The sequence below is a fragment of the Pecten maximus genome, chromosome 11 (genome assembly GCF_902652985.1).
Source record: "Pecten maximus chromosome 11, xPecMax1.1, whole genome shotgun sequence".
NCBI lineage: Eukaryota > Metazoa > Mollusca > Bivalvia > Pectinida > Pectinidae > Pecten > Pecten maximus.
In genome coordinates this window covers 12219944-12241158 of record NC_047025.1, presented here as the reverse complement: position 1 = coordinate 12241158, position 21215 = coordinate 12219944, and the positions used below count along the sequence as shown (strand labels likewise).

At 36.1% G+C, this 21215-nt stretch overlaps 1 protein-coding gene across 1 annotated transcript in view; it reads left to right on the top strand.

Annotated features, from left to right (window-relative positions):
- The first annotated feature begins 800 nt into the window (after window positions 1-800).
- The window catches only part of LOC117338440 (neuronal acetylcholine receptor subunit beta-3-like), a 79953-nt gene continuing 59538 nt past the window's right edge, over window positions 801-21215 (top strand). The window contains exons 1-2 of the mRNA XM_033899793.1: window positions 801-915; window positions 7407-7558. Coding sequence (XP_033755684.1) covers window positions 801-915; window positions 7407-7558 — 267 coding nt within the window. The remainder of the gene's footprint in view (window positions 916-7406; window positions 7559-21215) is intronic.

Sequence of the window (21215 nt, the reverse complement as noted above, 5' to 3'; positions counted from 1 at the left end):
TTAATGAGGTTGACTTAACAGACAAATCGAAATCCTACGAAATTACAGGCGTCTGACTAAAATATCACATGCCTTATCGCATAGCGGCCCGCATTTCATTCAAATGGCTCTAACATATTGCTGATGTTATAGTCATTTTAGGTATATTATGCTACGACCTGATTTTAAAAAGCAAATTATTTGATGGAATAATATTTTAGATCAATGCTCGATGAGCATGACACACCAATATTCATGTAATATATCTGCGTATTGTCAAATACACAATGACTGTGACACAATTTGTTGAGTCAAAGTAGTGAGAGGGAATTTACAAAGCCACGTTACTAACACTAAGCCGTAATTCATTTCCATTAAGAATTTGTCAAGAAACAAAATCGTCTGACGAAATTTTATAATGAGAGTTTGATGAAACTTCAACTTTCGATTCCAAAATCTTGACATTGATAACTTACTGGAATATATTTTTGGCATTGTATGCATGTTCTTGTATGTGGACTCAGCGCGTAGATGTAGGTATTAACCAGAAATAAAGTGTGATGAATTGTTAGTTTATGCTATCTATAATACTCGTATGTTATACCAATGTGAACAATGACATCCTGGTAGAGTGCATGCGATATTTAGTTAGATATGGAATGCAAGCAAATGTATATCAGGAAGACTAGAGATCGGTTTGCGTGAACTTCACGGAAAACTGGATTATTCCACTAGTCAACTGTATACTGTGTTCTGGGGAAAGATAGTCCATCGACTAACATCTTAATGAGATGACGTCATGTTCATTGATTTCACTGACAATGATGATGCACGCGAGGTACTTCTGTGGGAGAAAGCCGGAGTACCCGGATAAAACATACGTTTGTGGACGACTGGTACGACAGCAGAATCCTATTCAGGTTGCCCAGATGGAAGGCGAGTGCGTTACCACTGCGCCACCCGTCACAACGCAAAACTCATATAAGATAATATCACTGCCTTTTAAAGAACTTTTCCTGGAGAAAAATTGCAATGCATCTCTATTGGCTAATACAAAACAACGACGTTACCTTTTATCCTAAGGGATCCTGACTTCAAATCCAATAGAAATACATGTTTGAAGAAGGAGTAAATCATAAAAAGATAAATGTCTAGTTTCCAAGGCCAGACGGATTTTATTCCTTATTTTTGATGAATGTAGGGATATATAAAATTACTTAATGTGATGAACAGATTCAGCGTTGTAGAACGTAACTGTGATATGGGATTGGTCTACAAGCGTTTTTACTTTCTCGTGTATCAGTAATAAAACAATTACTCCAGTGTTCATTTCAAAGTAATAATACCCTGTACGGAATTATAATTCAGAGACAAAGGAACTGTCATGACAAGACACTTGGCGGCTAAATGTATGTATATCTTTGTATCTTGTGAATAAATGATGGATTGCCTGACACTTGAAATAACATTCAAAATATTGAAATGAATCATAAATAAAAAGTAGGTTAGACTCGTCGGTGCCAAAGCACCAATAAATAAGATAATTTAAATTTTAGCTCAAAATCAATCATCGAAAGCTTAGTATTCATTTCGGGATAACTATCAAATGAAAAAAGGTCTAGATTATACGAAACATGCGATAGGTTATTGAGTATATACATGTAATGGATTGGTAATTGAATGCGTAGCTGTCACTCATAATTTCAATGCCGCGTGATGAGTATTATTTTATTTTAGGATCATGTATCTACAATTTCGCTTGATAGCATGCGACAAGCCTCCCGTATATTCCCAATAAACTAGAATCGACAACTTTAAGGAACCAAGCCTTAAAATAGCCCGACTATTCATCTGTCAATAATCACAATAGATACTTCTCAATGCCGCAAATCAAATCTGTAACAGGATTTGTGTACTTACTAAACATGTAGGCATTCCGTAAAATTATGATTGTGCTAACCGCAGATAATTTATATTATTTTTATTACCAATAATGTAACTACGCAAATTCACTATTGCGCTAACCTGTTTATACTCAATCATGCGCAAAAGTACGCTTTAATAAGTACATTTACAGAATTTTTCGAAAGCCAACATGTTCGCGCTTTTACCAAAGGTTTGCCACAAAAAGGATACATTTTGTACAGAAAAAATAAAACAGATAATTCATGTCTGCGTTCAAATTATTATAAAGGCGTCTATTTTTGTTATTTTATTCTATGCTATGAATCTAAAACGTAAGCAATAACTAATCCCGGCTATAAACTGCTTATTTAGGTTATAAGCCCTTTTTAGGTGTGCCTCGATAGATCTGTTAATGTGTAAATGCATGTAAGTTGTAATTAGCATTTGTATATCTTCAATAACATTTATTCGTGACTAGACTATAGCGAGGTTTCGCAGACCAAATAGATATGAATTGCCACTTTAACAAGAACGCTTAATTTACTTTATACAGATAGACGTCTCCTAAACGAAGTCTTCGTCTTTGTTGCTATACCATGTCTACATAATCTCAGCATTTTTGTTCCATTTGCTATTGTGCCTTGTCCTTGGGCAAGACACTTCCATAACAGAATTGTTCCGGATAACATGCGGCATGCCTCCCGTATGTTCTTCGGTGAGATAGGCAGCACTTACCACAAGTAGACCTGCCTTAAATAGGACTGGTTAATAAAGCGATACACCAAGCAAGCAAACAAAGATTTTAACGTTATAACTAAATGACATCATATTTCACCATCCATTTTTGACAAGTTTGTTACACGTATTAAAACCATATTCTTCACTCGTGAGAAAAAATTATTTCAGCACATCCAATGCAAATGAATAGTTGTAAAGATTAAAAAAATTTCGTTGAAATTATTCATTTATATGGAGTTAAATTTGACGAGAGCTCGGCGGCTCCCCTTGAGTCAAAACGAATGACAACGACATGCCATGAACGCCAGCCAAGCGAGAGGTTTCTCTCACACAGCTTGACATCGTAACATTCTTTATTTTCTAACTAATTGCTAGTTCCTCGAATCTTGTCATTAGCATGACTACGCGGAGACAGAAGGTTTGATCCTTTGTAAATCGGAATTTTGTGCAAATTGGCTGCACGAAAAAAAAAAAAATCATAATATCTCTAGTAAATGATGAAAAATACATAACGGGATTTTGAAAATTTAGAGGATTTTCCCGTCCTGTGTATTGAAAACCGTTTTTAGGTTAACTGGGTCTTTGGATACGCAGCAAAAAATAATGTAATACAATGCCCTAAAGCTGTTTTGTTAGTTTTGTTTTTATTTTGCGTATATATGATAAAATGTAACCATTTTGATTATCCCATATTTTGTATTTTACGAGGGGAGGTTCCTTAACTAAAGATTCTAAGAATAAGATCACTAAAAAATGCTTAAAAACCTTCCTAAGGGAACTTATAAGCTAATGACTTTCCTTAAGTTGGGGAACGTTGACAAAACCTGATCCTATTGTATGGACGTATATGTATCCCCACAGATACTCCTACAGGAGCGAACATCGCGTTCCCTGTCTTCCCCTTACTGGACACTTGAGAGACCACAATGGACATGCACCCATTGCGCCATTTTCGTATCCTTTGTTCCGTTTTTTTCTGTCTTTCCTATCAATTGTTGTATTATATGGTCTTCTTTCGTTTGTATCCGTTTGTCACCTGCAGAAGTTAAACTCCATCAACAACAAGAAAAAAAAATCGCATACTCAGCAAACAGTTTGTAGGATTTCTGTTTAAAACTTTAACAAATAAACAACAACAATAAATACATGAATAAATGGAAATCATTCTGTTATGTAGAGTACATGTGTAAAAGTTCCTTCGTTGACATCCAAGAAATATATTAACTGCATGCTAAGGATCGGCATGAGACCACTTTTAAGTTTAAAGTCACATATCTAGAAGACTGAAAATCACACACGAAGAGCTAGTAGAAGTGAATAAGCACTGATGTGTAAAATAGATTGTAATGGGAACACAAAATCGATCGAACTATGAGAAATACGAACAAAGAATATCAAAAAGAAAAAAAAATCTTGGTTTAGACCGGAGTACTTAAATGCATTATTAGTAACAGGAATTTCATACATATGAAATATCATACATTAAGGTTTCATTGTTCTCAAGAAACGCACGTAGAATATTGCAAAGCAATAAAAAAATTGTCTTGACCTTTTCAAATCTTCCAAGTTGCTTCTAAAGGCTTTGAGGCATCATTTTGAGCTTCAGGTTTAAACTGTGCTGATCGTGAAATTAATTCTTTAATAACAAATTTTATAACAAAACAATGGGAGTCGTTGTTTTCCTTTAACGGTTTATGTCTGTAAACATATTGAATCATGTATATATAGATCTGGCCTGAGGTTTCACAGGAAAGAATAAAACAAACAAACACGTGAGAAAATTACATTCCTATTCCCCTCCAACCAAACCGATAATATAACTTGTCACAAAATTATGATGTTAGAGCGTTCTCGTTTAAATCTCGCGTTCTGGTTTAAATTTCGCGTTCTGGTTTAAATCTCGCGTTCTCGTTTAAATGTCGCGTTCTGGTTTAAATTTCGCGTTCTGGTTAATATTTCGCGTTCTGGTTTAAATTTCGCGTTCTCGTTTAAATCTCGCGTTCTCGTTTAAATCTCGCGTTCTCGTTTAAATTTCGCGTTCTGGTTTAAATTTCGCGTTCTCGTTTAAATCTCGTGTTCTCGTTAAAATTTCGTGTTCTCGTTTGAATTTCGCGTTCTCGTTTAAATTTCGCGTTCTTGTTTAAATCTCGCGTTCTCGTTTAAATTTTGTGTTCTCGTTTAAATCTCGCGTTCTCGTTTAAATTTCGCGTTCTGGTTTAAATTTCGCGTTCTCGTTTAAATCTCGCGTTCTCGTTTAAATCTCGTATTCTCGTTTAAATTTCGCGTTCTGGTTTAAATTTCGCGTTCTTGTTTAAATCTCGCGTTCTCGTTTAAATTTCGTGTTCTCGTTTAAATCTCGCGTTCTGGTTTAAATTTCGCGTTCTGGTTTAAATTTCGCGTTCTCGTTTAAATCTCGCGTTCTCGTTTAAATTTCGTGTTCTCGTGTCAATCTCGCGTTCTCGTGTCAATCTCGCGTTCTCGTTTAAACCTCGCGTAGCTCTACTACTACACGTCCATTGTCTCTCCTGGCTGATTTATATTGATCGTTAAATGTTACACACTCGCTTGATAAACTAACAAGGCCAAACCGTAGGACAAACAACACAAGGGAGTAACAACAATGCTCACATAGCGACAGGCAATCCATAACCTGTCATCATCAATTATCTCCTCTGATTTCGTACGCTAGGTTTATGTTGAAATACGAAGACTCTGACACTGGTATCCATCAGATCAGCGCTAATTAGTGTTTACTAGCAAGCATATAAAACGGTACATTGTTTTAAATAGAGGATGTGTGTGTTTACTAATTAGTTGCAATTTCACAAGAATCAGATGTTTTCACAACTTTCTTTCCGGCTTAATCTTGGCCTTAAATTCCGTTCCATTTAATAATGCTGTTGGTTTGCAGGTCAATGCCCTTGTACAAATCCTAAGAAAGTAATTTCCGGCGATTACCCTTTGTCGAGGATTTCCAACGTTTTTGAGATCGTGTTTTCTGATAGCTGTGTATTAAAGAGGTGTAAAATAACTCATTGACATCTTCACACATGACGTTTGATTGAGATGGTTTTGTATTACTGGTCGAAGCTCATATGTCATAGTAAGGGTTAACTGCCTTCGATAAAAGGATTAACTGGAATATATTTTTATGTAATGGAGATATAGGACAAAACAAATCCGGATTGCAGACTGCAATCGGTTTATGATGAAAGTATGCTATCAAATGAAACATACCCTACACAACCCCCTTGGATATCTACTTTTATTGTTGAAATCTGTTCTCTTAGAAATTATATCGCCGCTGTATCAGTGAATCAAAAGCGACGTTACAAAAACACGACGTCATTTTTTAAGCCTTATGGGCTTAAAATTATTTCAGCCAATGAAACTGATTGTTACAAGCAAGATTAGATAATTCCAAATAATCAAAACGTACGTATCGAAGAGAAAAAAACCCCTAAATATTCATGATTAAACGAAGGCCAGTAACTATGGGAGCAGGACTATGTCTCGTTTACTTATCATTGTATATTTGTTTATTTCATTTTTAACTGCAGACAAGAATACAGATAATTGTATTTAAAAAAACAAGCACAACTCACGATCACCTCATTTCCGCCTATAACCTAAGTAGTTCGTATTGGTTTATTTCGATTTTTTATTTGAGAATCGCGGCTTCTTAGGACCTTCACGAATCCTGTGGGACAGGAGACATAACCTTTACCATAGGATTCCTTACTGTGCGTTTAGTTTAGTTAGGTATATTTTGTTTAACGTCCTTGTTTAAGGGTAATGTAGGGACGTGCCAGGTTTTGGAGGTGGAGGAAAGCCGGAGTACCGGAGAAAACCTCCGGCCTACAGTCAGTACTAGGCAACTGTCCTATGTGAGTTTCGAACGCGAGACCCAGAGGCGGGGGCTAGTGATAAAGTTTCTGTAAACTTAAACCACTAGATAGCTCGTATACCATCAGGACCGTCATCATATGGCTTTTGTTTTCTTTAACGTCCTATTAACAGCCAGGGTCATATGGCCTAAAGAGTAGTACAACTTGTAGAGATCTATAGAGATATGTAGATATTACACTTACAACTTATAGAAATCTATGGAGATCTGTAGAGATTACACTTACAATTTATAGATATCTGTAGAGATTAAAGTACACTTACAATTTATAGAGATATAAACATGTAACGAATACAAATCTATATAGTCAAAAATCTATGCCAGAACTATTGGGAAAGATATATCCATGCGAGACGTCTTTTTTTCTGTAATTCTTATATGATTAAGCATGAACATATTTATATATTTATGAATGTGAACTGCAGTGGGAGACTGAGATGTACCTGGTTGTGCAATATTTAAGGATCGTTAAAATGCGCTGCTATAATAGAATACGTTGTACGTATTAACGCTACTAGCCCGAGTTTCCTCTGTCCTTGATACAATGTCTGGTGTAGGGCCAGAGCGCATTACTATATGAGTATTTCTGGATATGTAAGATATGTGTTCTGTCATGCCATATTTATTTTGTCTGTACCTAAATCTTAGCGACACCAAACGGTGTTGGGGAATTCAGCGTTATCATAGTAGTGCGCTCTGTTCTGACACTAAACATGGTGTCAGGACCAGATGAAACTCGGGCTACAACGCTACATGTATAATTGCATTACAAATTTTGACAATCTGATGATAATGCTCGTCCATATTAAACATCCCCTTTTGATTAATCTGCTTATATCAATGAATAATTATTTTATTTTTTATTGTGTGTCCACAGTCGATAAAACCCAATCTGCCACTGCCCATGACGTAGGGAAGTTACATGACGATCTGTTCAGGGACTACCGGAAGTCAGTGAGACCCGTTCGGAACCAAGAGGATGCTGTCATTCTGAACATTTCGTTTTTCATCATTATGATACATGATCTGGTAAGTACCATGAATCATTTTCCTAGTAATGTAATTTCTTCAGTTATCATCATTTTTATTGTTTTGGTGTGCTAGATTAATTATGTCGTTCATTTTCAGCCAAAGTGTCATCAAATTATCATTATACTGAGCTTTACTATTTCCTGACATGGTTTGTTTCAAATCGTTAAAACAAATAATTCTCTATTGGTGGATATTCAAAAAGGATATATTTTTGATACAACATATGTAAGCTAGTCACTGATATGTTAACAAACTCAAATAATAATAGAAAAATGGATACTCCTGTGTCAAAACATACAACAAAGTGAACTATTGTGCATTGTTAGGAGGTGACGTAATTTTAAGTTACAATATGGTTTACTTCCGGAACACGAAAATATTCAGACTTTATTTAAACATTATATAACTTGTACATTTTTAAGATACATTTTACATAGCATAGTAACACAAATGACGAAGGGAGAATTTTATGATACGTGCCATGACCGGGCCTCGAACCTTATCGCCTTGCCCGCATCTTATGTACCACTGCGCCACATCCACGTTTTAAAAAAGAACCTTTCAATGGCGCAGTGATGGTCGGCCCGATACCCTGTGAAAAATCGTCATTTAGATGATATGAATACACGGATCGTAATGTACAGTAATACCCGTTATTTTGCCACCCGTTATACCGCCAAACTCGCTTATCGCCATAAATTTATTCAGCACGAATTTCCTCCCACGTTAATACACCCATTTTATACGCATATCTGGAAACGAATTGTACACATATAGTATATATTCAACATAGTATGACTACCACAGGATATCCATGACCTTTGACCTTCGGATCAACAACACGTAGTGCTTGTAATGCATTGAGCTAATAAATAGATGATATATACACGATAGGTCACCTGTAACCTGTTACAGTACCACTTATATATGTGTCACGTGTAATTTAGGACAATGTGTTAAGAAAAGGTTAACATGAGGATCGGGATACCTAATAATGAATACGGGAACTCCATTTGTCAACTCCAGATACATTCAACAAGATTGTGATTGGCGTAAATGTGAGGTTCATGACTACAGTGATATCAGTGCATTTTCCCTTGTTTTCTTTGTTATGAAGCTTAAAATGGAAGAAAATGGATGTATTGATATTACTACATCGCCGTCGGAATTGAGGATATCAGCTATTATTAAAAACGAAAGCTTACCTTCAATCATATTGATATTATAGCATTTTGAAATCCCAAAAATTGTCGCTTTGAAAAATATCCTTATATGATCTGTTAAGTTGGGGGAGCCTTGTTAACCTTAGTGCTAGGGATTATGTATAAATCATTTACAAAGGCAATTGACTAAGACAATGCGGGGCCACTGTCATTGAGCGCGCGCGCGTGGTGGACAAATAAAGGTAAACCCTCAGGACGTAGGATCTCCCGTGGTCACCGTTATTCGCATGTTTCCATGTTTTCAACTAGAAATGTACAAAATTCTGTCTTTATGCCATGTCCGATAAAAACGTGGTCTCTTCAGCAGGTCATGTATACTCTTGAAACTGATGTGTATCAATTTATATTGGTATTGGTCATTGGTATAGCTCCTGTAACGGGAAGTATCGATACTATTTAATTGAAGAGAAGAAAATCAGTTTAATTTTCATTTATATTGCATAATTGGAAAACGTTAAAAAATCCAGACGGATTCTAATATTGATATTAACATTGGAATTTATACAATTTAATTAGTATTCAATTTAGGTGCATCAACTCCATATAATAAACCTTACGAAAGCCTTATATTTTCATAATGCATAACAAATGACGTCATTATAGGAATAACGTCATTGTGACGTTAACTAATAGTATGCTCCAAATGACCACACGCATTTTCGCTTCAACACTAATTTCATTTTTTTTCCAAAGTTTCTTGTCACATTTTCAAATTTTCACATGTCTGACTTGAGATCTTTTGATCTCTCTCCTAACCGCCATTTGAAGTTGGTTATTGTCATTCGGAATGGGAGAATATATCCTATCGTTCAGGTAACATCATGGTCCTATGGCATGGTTTATTGTCGGTTATTGTTCCATGCTATTAAAATTGAAGATTATTCTAAAAAAAAAAGCTCTCTAGTTAAATGTGTAACAGCTGAGTATGTTAACGTAGTTGACCACTTTTGGAATGGGAATTACATACAATATTTCACAACATCAATATGAATTTCCTTAATTTGAATTGACAAAAACATAGATTTCATTATTTTAATGATGTCATCAATGATGTCATAGTGGTCAATCATGACGTCATCGGTTCTTATGCTCATATTCTAACAAATTCTGATCATATTTATTTTTTATCATTTTTGATTTCATATAATTATGATTTTAAAAAAGAATAAATATTTAAAATCAGGGTATGTTTTCTAAAATGCCCTTATTTTAACATCAGACTGAGACTGAGAAATGTAAATCAAGTTATCTGCGAAGAGCAAGGTTTTGTCAGAACTTATAATGTACTTGTGATGGTGTGATCACTAACCACGCATAACAGATATGGAATATCGTAATTGGAATCGTTGTTATACGACAGATAGGAATGTCTTTGATGTGGCAGGTATTCTAATTGTTATACAAAAATCACACATCTTTATCTTGATCTAAATCCCATTGCATAATACTTCAACTGTCTTAATACTGATCTATTTTGAGCACAGCGACTTGAGAATGTGTTACATTATACGTGTATTTGGACCTTCCCTAGTGTGTATAGCACATTTTAAACGTTTTTGGGGGCTAGATTAAGATTCGGTAAAAATGACACCCCTGCAGATCATTATTAACGTTTGAAAATGTGCTATCCACACTAGGGAAGGTCAAAATACACATAGACTGTAACAAATTTTCCTACCTTTGTGAAATTTATACTCGTAATGTGAAATACATGTTAAATATAACCAACCGCCAGGGCACTCATACAAGGATGGCTGTCCGTATGATAGAGCTGGAGAGAACATTTCTGTAAGAAATATTAATTCTGATTCCATATTGATAAAAATACGGCAAGGTATGAACAAAATATCTATCAACACGGAGACTCCGCAAAACAAAAACAAAAATCAGAAAGATTAAGACCAGGCGGTCCGGAATAATAGGCGTCTTCTGAGTCAACGACGCGTTTTCTAGACTGTTGTTCCATTCCTGCCGTATAAATCTAAGATTCTAAGGTCAAAGGTCACATCCTAGACATTATAACCAAATTGGTGCTCGAACCGCTACAATCAAAATTTAAGGAATTTAGTTAATTAAACCGACGTGGCGTGTCTATGACTAACATTTACAATGCCTGTTTACTCTTCAGGTTTACTGCAAAATGAATGGCCTTGGAAATGACAGATTAACACAAGTTGGTTGTAGTATTTATTCCTAACTTTCCCTGACTGAAATTAATTCTGCAACATAAGGACCCGAAGCAGTGATGTATTGAGATGCATTTTCAAAGATTTTGATAAACGCGACTATGAACTTTAAAAAAAATCGTTTTAATTACAAAAGATTAATTGGGAGGGAGTTCTAAGAAATTTAAAAAACACTATCATACCTATATTTGTATAACTATTGAATGAAAGCATGTTGATATATATGTATGTTTAGTGCACGTCGAGTTCAAATAGGCTACGACTGTTATAAGGGGCTGTCAAATATGATGGATGGTAGGATTTTCACAAAATAATAATTCACAATGTCTTGACGAAGATGTATAACTCAATTAGGTTAAAACGAACGGCTTGCTTGTTGTCCACTGCATAAACCTGTATGTACCCTGACTTAACTTATGAGAAAATACTAAATCCTTACAAAAACAGTAGCTAGTCCTCAATTAGCTGAAAATTCGTATATACCCTCACGTGACATCTTATGACGTCATCAAGACTGCCGATTAATCTCTGCAAATACCAGGCCCATTTTTTGCGACTCCATTCCCAAGGATATCTTAATCACTTTCGATGGATAACAGATCTGCAACATTTGCAAGTATTATATTCCCGACTAGTTAGCCAAAGTATATGTCTCAAATCACAATGGGCAAATACAAGTGAAGAAAACAGCACGTGATTGCATTGTCTAAATAGTACAGTGAGACAGAGCCCAATTAGGAATATCAGTCTGATAGCATACTGCCGGTATGGCCGCTATAAAAAAATATAATGTTTGGTTTTTTCCCACTTACTTGGTTGACGACTTGAAAACTTCTTGATGTGACGGTCCCTCCCCCTCCTCCCCCCCCCCCTCCCCCCCCCCCCCCCCCCCAAAGTTTTTCTTGTGGATAACATTAACGGACACGATGCTTACATGTAGCCTCGGTTGAGTAAATGTTGTGTTACTGAAAATAGATGGAAACACATTAACCATTTTGAAATTGACGTATGCCTGTTTTATCTTATCCTTATTGTTGTTGGTGCGAGAGAGGTCTTCTTGTCGGAAGAAACAGGAGAACACACGGGAAACCACGTGGTCGGGAAGATGACGCCGTACCTTTTTACGTCCGAACTGGGAATCGAACTACGACCGCTTAGGTAAACGGCAAGTGCGTCACCCGACCACATGGAGATAAGAGATATCTTTGTTATCCGAGGGCGGACAACCCACTGAAAGTAAACTTTACAATGTACAATTGAAAGAGTATCAGAGACAGCAAGTTGACGATTTCTAATGGTATATTTTTCAATAATCGATAGGTCTAATGCAGTCCCCTGGAAAAGGCGCAGGAGTTTGTCTATGAATGGTATAGCTGCTATTCCTGATTATCACTCGGCATTTTGTTGTTCGGCAGAATACTGAAGAGTGGTACACTAAAGTGTGGTATACTGAAGTGTGGTATACTGAAGTGTGGTATACCGAAGTGTGGTATACTGAAGTGTGGTATACTGAAGAGTTGTTTACTGAAGTGTGGTATACTGAAGTGTGGTATACTGAAGTGAGGTATACTGAAATGAGGTATACTGAAGTGTGGTATACTGAAGAGTTGTTTACTGAAGAGTGGTATATTGAAGTGTGGTATACTGAAGTGTGGTATACCGAATAGTTGTTTACTGAAGAGTGGTATACTGAAATGAGGTATACTGAAGTGTGGTATACTGAAGAGTTGTTTACTGAAGTGTGGTATACTGAAGTGTGGTATACTGAAGAGTGGTATACTGAAGTGTGGTATACTGAAATGTGGTATACTGAAGAGTGGTATACTGAAGAGTTGTTTACTGAAGTGTGGTATACTGAAGTGTGGTATACTGAAGTGTGGTATACTGAAGTGTGGTATACTGAAGTGTGGTATACTGAAGAGTGGTATACTGAAGTGTGGTATACTGAAGAGTTGTTTACTGAAGAGTGGTATACTGAAATGAGGTATACTGAAGTGTGGTATACTGAAGTGTGTTATACTGAAGTGTGGTACACTGAGGAGGGTATACTGAAGAGTGGTATACTGAAGTGAGGTATACTGAAGTGTGGTATACTGAAGTGTGGTACACTGAGGAGGGTATACTGAAGAGTGGTATACTGAAGTGAGGTATACTGAAGTGTGGTACACTGAAGTGTGGTATACTGAGTGTGGTATACTGAAGTGTGGTATACCGTGAGATGTGGTATACTGAAGAGTGGTATACTGAAGTGAGGTATACTGAGTATGGTATACTTAAGTGTGGTATACTGAAGAGTGGTATACTGAATTGTGGTACACTGAAGTGTGGTATACTGAAGAGTTGTTTACTGAAGTGTGGTATACTGAAGAGTGGTATACTGAAGTGAGGTATACTGAAATGAGGTATACTGAAGTGTGGTATACTGAAGTGTGGTATACTGAGTGTGGTATACTGAAGTGTGGTATACTGAAGAGTGGTATACTTAATTGTGGTATGCTGAAGTGTGGTATACTGAGTGTCGTATACTGAATTATGGTATGCTGAAGTGTTGTATGCTGAAGTGTGGTATACTGAAGTGTGGTATACTGAAGTGTGGTACACTGAGGAGGGTATACTGAAGTGTGGTATACTGAGTGTCGTATACTGAATTATGGTATGCTGAAGTGAGGTATACTGAAATGAGGTATACTGAAGTGTGGTATACTGAAGTGTGGTATACTGAGTGTGGTATACTGAAGTGTGGTATACTGAAGTGTGGTATACTGAAGTGAGGTATACTGAAGTGTGGTATACTGAAGTGTGGTACACTAAAGTGTGGTACACTGAAGTGTGGTATACTGAGTGTGGTATACTGAAGTGTGGTATACCGTGAAATGTGGTATACTGAAGAGTGGTATACTGAAGTGAGGTATACTGAGTATGGTATACTGAAGTGTGGTATACTGAAGTGTGGTATACTGAGTGTGGTATACTGAAGTGTGGTATACTGAAGTGTGGTATACTGAAGTGTGGTATACTGAGTGTGGTATACTGAGTATGGTATACTTAAGTGTGGTATACTGAAGAGTGGTATACTGAATTGTGGTACACTGAAGTGTGGTATACTGAAGTGTGGTATACTGAGTGAGGTATACTGAAGTGTGGTATACTGAAGAGTGGTATACTGAATTGTGGTACACTGAAGTGTGGTATACTGAGTGTGGTATACTGAAGTGTGGTATACTGAAGAGTGGTATACTGAATTGTGGTATGCTGAAGTGTGGTATACTGAGTGTCGTATACTGAATTATGGTATGCTGAAGTGTTGTAAGCTGAAGTGTGGTAGGGCTATAACGCCGGCAGCAGTTGTGCTATTACAAGCAGAATACCGCTGCCTATCAAACCACACACAGTCCCCGCAGGCGTGAAGTTCGCTCATAGGGGAACCATCCTGGAATGATCACGGCTAATGATAGTGTGTTAACCAGTATAAATCAATAAAACAAACCTAATGATTTAAAAAGATTCCCTGTAACAAGGAGAAAATCATTCATTATCGATAAATCTTTATCATCAACAAAGTATATAACAATATCCAATATCGATTCGATAGAGCATTACAATATTAATCAAATTTGATATCAAGATTTATCCCATAAATGGATTTTAAATTGGGTCATATTAACCGTGTCGTATCTGGCGTCCGGTAAAAATTGAAAACTTTTAGCAAATACTTTCTCAACAAAGACCTATAACGTCATGATATATATTCGTATGGCATGGGATTCGAACATGTTTCATTTAAGAATAATCTTGTCACAATTCCTCTTTAGATAATTAAACTGTCGCATTTTTTGCAGACTCTATTTGAGGAAAAACGACACGAATGTAATTATAATAGACATGCTAATACCGCAATAGTGTATGGTATACAATATCCACTCAAGCAATTTAAGATATTGATTGGAGAGTTATTTAACATTATCATACGATGAAAAAGAATATTTATGTCATGTCAAAATTCGAACAATTTCGTTTACATGTGTGGAGTCTTTTGTTGTTCTTCTAAACAGTTGCGCCGGTTTAATATACGCACATTGATTTCAGAATCATGCGATATCATTATTGTATCTGACCCCAGTTTAATCAACGTTTCATAACAAACGGCAATTCTCTAACTTAAAATTCCCGTAGGAAAGAATTACAGAATTTAAAAAAGTTCGTGATCAAGGAGTTTTTTTCCTTAAATACGATGGAGTTGTCTACTGTACAATATAAGTAATGGAATTGTCTAAGGTTAAGGAACATTGATGATACCAGGATAAGCCTAATTTAGTATGGTCTTTGACTTTTAATACCAATCTTTAAACGTTATTCCTTTTTCCATGTTACATATTCCTTGTTCCCTGTTAAGGTGTCCCGACACTTTAACACTAGCCCTCCACCTCTGGGTTGCGAGTTCGAAACCTACGTGGGGCAGTTGCCAGGTACTGACCGTAGGCCGGTGGTTTTTCTCCGGGTACTCTGGCTTTCCTCCACCTCCAAAACCTGGCACGTCCTTAAATGACCCTGGCTGTTAATAGGACGTTAAACAAAAACAAACAAACAAAACAAACAAATGTTCCCTGTATTATCAAAGAATTATCCATTATTCGACATAATGGTATTTCCGTGCGTTCGTTTAAAGTGTTAAAATCAGTTATATCGAATAGGTACGGCACTGGAAAGAAATGGAAACTTTAGATAGTCCAAGATGGCTGCCGTTTCTTCATACACCTCACATATGAAATTAGATGAAGTTTCTATTTAACCCCGAGAATGTCTTTTAAACGTGTCCTTCATAAATTAATACATCATAAATGTATAACCTATACATCGCCATAAGCAAATACAGAAACCTCATTCCAGTTTTAATGAAAACAATATTTGCGTCTTCGAATGGGTCATACATGGGCATATAGAACCCATTACTACTTATAAAAGTATTAGGATCAGCCTCAGTGGATCGCGTGCGATAAACTATTTACATTTTATTGGATAATATTTGTCTACAACATACATGAGTATCAATATTATAAATCCTTTCGAAACTCTGATCATATACACAATTTTGAGCAATCTTGAAACTGTTGGTCTGTACCACAAGTTATGCGTATTTTACATGTCTTTTTTGTTTGTTTTTTTGTTTTGTTTTTTACATATTTTGTTTCATATCCATTTTTGCTCACCCTTGATTGGCCCCAGATACCTTTTCAGTGTTGATGGGCCGATTAGAATGTAATAACTAACTAATATCACGGTCCCGCCATCTTGGATACAGGTTGTACGATTTCCAAAACTCACCTCACGATCCTGGTTGAGGTCAGCACGCCCCATTTCAAACACCGCATCACAGAATTAAAAGCATGATATCCCTTACAAATTGATATTACATGTAAAGGCTCTTTTCACCTGCGTTTCTTTGTATAATCTTTGATTCATCATGCGACTGCACGAAGAAAAAAGTTCTTATTGGTATAAAGCAGTCACGCTAAACACTATTCCACTCCGCATACGATAGCAAATTCCTTTTCTAAATATTTTTTCCAGATTTCGTCAACAAGGCATCCGACTTAAGTGTCAATTTTAAACACTAAACACTGTCGCAATGCAATATGCAAAGAATGTCAATTATAAATGTGAAGGAATTTTTATCGTCCTTGAGAAAATGACCTTTGCATTTTCTATCTGCGAAGTCGCACCAGAAATACTCCAAATCTTCTATGTATAATCACGAGATGAACCGATTAATCAGGCTCCTCGTTTGTCAACACTCGATATGCTCATTAAAACATTGAAGATGGATCACGGCTATCAATGGAGAATATCTAACTATTAAAAAGTTTAAAAATGATGATTTTTTTTTTTTTTACACCAACGCCATCAACGATTTACAAACTTTTGACCCCAACCATTTCTGACCTTGAAGAATATAATCTATAGGATGGCGAAACAAATGTATGTTAAATGATGGTTACACGACATCAATCAGGTCAGAGTAGCGTGTCCTATATGATGACAATAAGTATTGTCCTTTACACAATATATACTCACATACATATTCAACCTAAAAACCTAAAATATTTTTCTGCCTGGCGCAATGAAAAGTTACCTAGCAGGAGCTTGATTATCCAAAGGATAACAATTAAGGAATGAGCATAAAAGGACAATGATAAGATGAAGGAGCGTACATATGTAGTTAGTTTGTTCCAGGCAGATATTATGTTATTGTGTGTAAATCAAATATTTTTGTTAGACATAAATTAATTATTGTATAATTATCTGTATTCTCTTCACTTTCCCACCTTAGTCTTCCTTTTCTAATTTGTCAATCGTAAAATTAATGTAAATGTCCATTGTTTTGTGTCAAATTGTTGTAATAATGTTTGGAGGAGAGGGCTTTAATAAGTTGTATAACTTGGGCCCAATCCTCATGCTTATAATTGAAGCAATCAAAATATGTTTAAAACAAAAAAAAACAAAAAACCAGGATGAACTACCAGTTTAATACGCGGATTTGATACTTCTTCATTTAACGTATATTTCATACATCTTTAAAATACATTATTAAATATGAAGTAAGCCATTTAAAACCAATACATTTGAAATGCAGACCTTAGAAAGCTTAGCTTATCGTCTTATACTATTTTTTTTTGTCAAAGACTCTTTAAAAAAACCGAGATTACATATTTGAACTCATTTCCTATGTTGAGGGCTGTTTTACCAAGAACATACTCAATGAGATTTTGCTTGAATAATCTTTTGGTTGATTCCGTCAATTTATTTCGCGGTGCGGTGGCACGTGCAGGTGTCAAATTTGTAGATAAATTATAAAACTGTCGGGAAAAAACAACGGACGTGAGGCAGCTGCAAGAAAATTAAATTTATTATGGTTTGTGAGAATTAACCATCTATCTGTCACATTTACGCTGTTTTATCGCAGACGTTTACGACTTAATGACACTTTAAAGTCAATGTTCTCCTTTGACATTCATGGACGCTTCAGTCAAAAATGTATCACATGCCTCAAACATTCAAAGAAATACATACAAATGTCTTCATCAAATTTGGAATTTGACAAATGAACTAACAGGAATGGAAATTCCAGCAATGTACGACTAAATGCTTAGATTATTCATGATTATTAATCAGCAAATGTCAACACAATTCTGTTTTTAATATATCGAAAGGATTTGTTATGAGAAGCGAAAGCAAATTAATGAAAGATTGCATACCGGTATTACAAAGAAAGCCAAAATTATGTAAAACAATTTTTATCGTATAATAGAAATATAAAACAACAAATACTAAAACACTGCCAAGAATCAATTGTCATTGGGGTTTAAACGTTTCTTAAATCGTGAAGATTAACGGTTAAGACCATAATTTAGAGAAGTCCGCAGTGTTTTTCAATTAAGTCAAAAATCGTACGCAATCGCCATACATTTAAACACTCAGCCATGATATTGTGGCTTGGAAATAAAAGGTGAAAAGGCAAACAGATATATACCAGAGATTCCATAGAGTATCTGAAGTTTCCAGAAAACTCTTCGTTTTCTATATGAGCGTAGCATGAACTAAAACCGATCTTACCAGATGTCTCGTATAATTTTTGGACAATGCAAAGCCCTGATAGGGCATCGGAGTGACAGTTTCATCAATTACCCCTCCGGCCGCACCTTAAGGACACAAGCTGGACACTGGCTAGGCCATGGTGAAGGGTGAAATATGGTGCTGAACATAGCTCAGCACACGGAAATTATTCATTGTAGGGATATAGAGGCTAATCTGATGAATTAGATGCTAGAAAGTTCAGAAGGTTTTGTACTATAGAAATTGTGATCAAATTGAACGGGACCTTGTCATATCTATGACACTTGTTGGTGACCGGGCAAGATTGCTTGCCCATAATTGTGTACCAGCCTTCAAATGACTGACAGAAAAATATTCCGTGACAGAAGTTTGCACCCTCCATTCCCTCTTCTCATTCCAAAATAGATAGACACATCCAACGTTATTCAAACCGATGGGTTGTTATTTACTACTGGGGCGATAACAAAGCTGAGAATTCCGACATAACGAAACGTTAATTCTAACTGAAATCGATAACACGAGGTCAAATACGAACAAAATTAAGATTTGCATGGAGACCCTTGAAAAAGCCCTAGGAGAACAGGACCGGGCGATCCGGTAGGTAAAGCGTCTTCTACATCATCGTCGACACCCATCAAACACACCTGGGTCAAACCTGAGATAAAATGAAGAGAGTTGAGCCACGTGTCAACTCAACAAGCACATCGGAGACATCGGACTTCAAGGAAATATAGTATTTCTAAACACAACCATGACCTCGACCATAGCATTTTCCCAGGGTTTTCCTCAACTTGCATCCTTACCGTTCTTTCTTATATTTGATTCCATTAGGCTCGTTAGAAAAATTATGACAAAGAGCCTAAATCTGACAATCTAGCGTATTTCTTAAATATAATGCTATGATTACGATGCATGTTATGCCTACTATGTTTCGAAGAGTAACTTGAAAACAAAACAATTTATATGAGTTTATGGTACGTCATGAACGATTTTTTTCCCTGATTGTCGGCTTAAACATGAAGGGAATCATTTGTTCTAATATGGAGTAATATGTTTATGGGATTATTAGGCGCAGTTGCCAAAGTCATGGACATATCTAAGTTTCGTTGTATGATAATCTGTTTTCGGAATACAATGGCTTTGTACATTTGTAATGATTAAGGATTTTTCGGAATACGTTGGCTTTGTACATATGTAGCGATAAATCCTTGTTCGGATTACTTTGGCTTCTTACATTAGTAACGATTAATCCTTGTTTGCAATAGCTTTACATTATACATATGTACCGTTAATCCTTATAAAACACTAGTAGTGATATTTGATAAGGGTATGTTGTTGTTTCTTCTTAACATCTTGAAGAACGATTTTGAGCTTTTCATTGTGAAAACAATCTAGTGCATGAGGAATGAAGTATCATCCGGATTTACGTTTACCTTTACGATAAATCATGGTACAGCTGCTGGGTGACAATTGTCTGAATAGGACAATGCATGGTTTTATGGATGTTTAGTGCCAGCTTCATCTCTGAAGCAAGACACTTGTATCTACTAATTACATGACGCGCCTCGTTCAACCATAGCAGGAAAGATTTGGTAATTTAAGACCAGAATAAAACTCCATTTATAATATCATCTGTTTGTCCAGATATTTGGATAGAGTGCGATCAATTGTAAAATAAATATAAACATCTAGATATTTGTGTTCAAGAAAGACAACGGCAATTTTTGAACTGACGGAGCGTTAACATCAAATGGCTTTCTACTCTGGCCACACTGACACGAATTGGAGCTGTAATAATTGGGTAGACAATCTAAAATAAACGTACATGCTGTCTTCATATAAACAGCAAATACGAATGGAATTATCATCTGTTGATGTCAAAGAATTTGAAATTGTAACAAAATAAAAGAGACAAGTAACAAAAAATGTTTTTTTGATTTAAAATCGACCAAATGAGGAAGACATAAGGACAAAAACGTCTTTAAGGCGTAACAATGAGGTTACTCACAAGTCGTACAGCAGAACATCATCTACCAGTATAAATCTATGTCTAAACCGGATAATATCGCGTCCTCAAAATGAAAATCGGGGTAGTGACAATGGAAACCCCTGAATGAGATCAAATCACAAGAGTTTACATGTTTGGGATATCGAGTTTTATCTCGATAAATCTGCATGCTGCTTGTCTTGTGTATTCTATTGTTCGTATAAAAAAAATTATATTATATATTGTCCTCCTAAGTCTACCGTTGTCGCTTATGGACTTCAACTTGATACTTATTCACTCTATTTTCCGTATTCATACACTCACCTGAAAGTATAATGTACACACCCCGCATGATGTGGAAAACACACATCGCGGATATTGATGTCTCGGCCGATTGCCGTTAAGTGCCTACATCGCCATTTGCTGTTGACCATCAGCTTGAGGTCCCTTCCAAAATGGCAATGTAGCTATTTAACGTCATAAATATTCTGAAATATCAGACGCCGTAAAGTATTGGACAAACGCATCGCAGTCTGGCATGTTAACATTCATTATGGTACGCGGGATTTAGAGTCCATACTCATTAGAACCGATGTCATTAGAGCTGTTTAACAACACGTGTTTAGCTAGCTAACGATAGACTATAC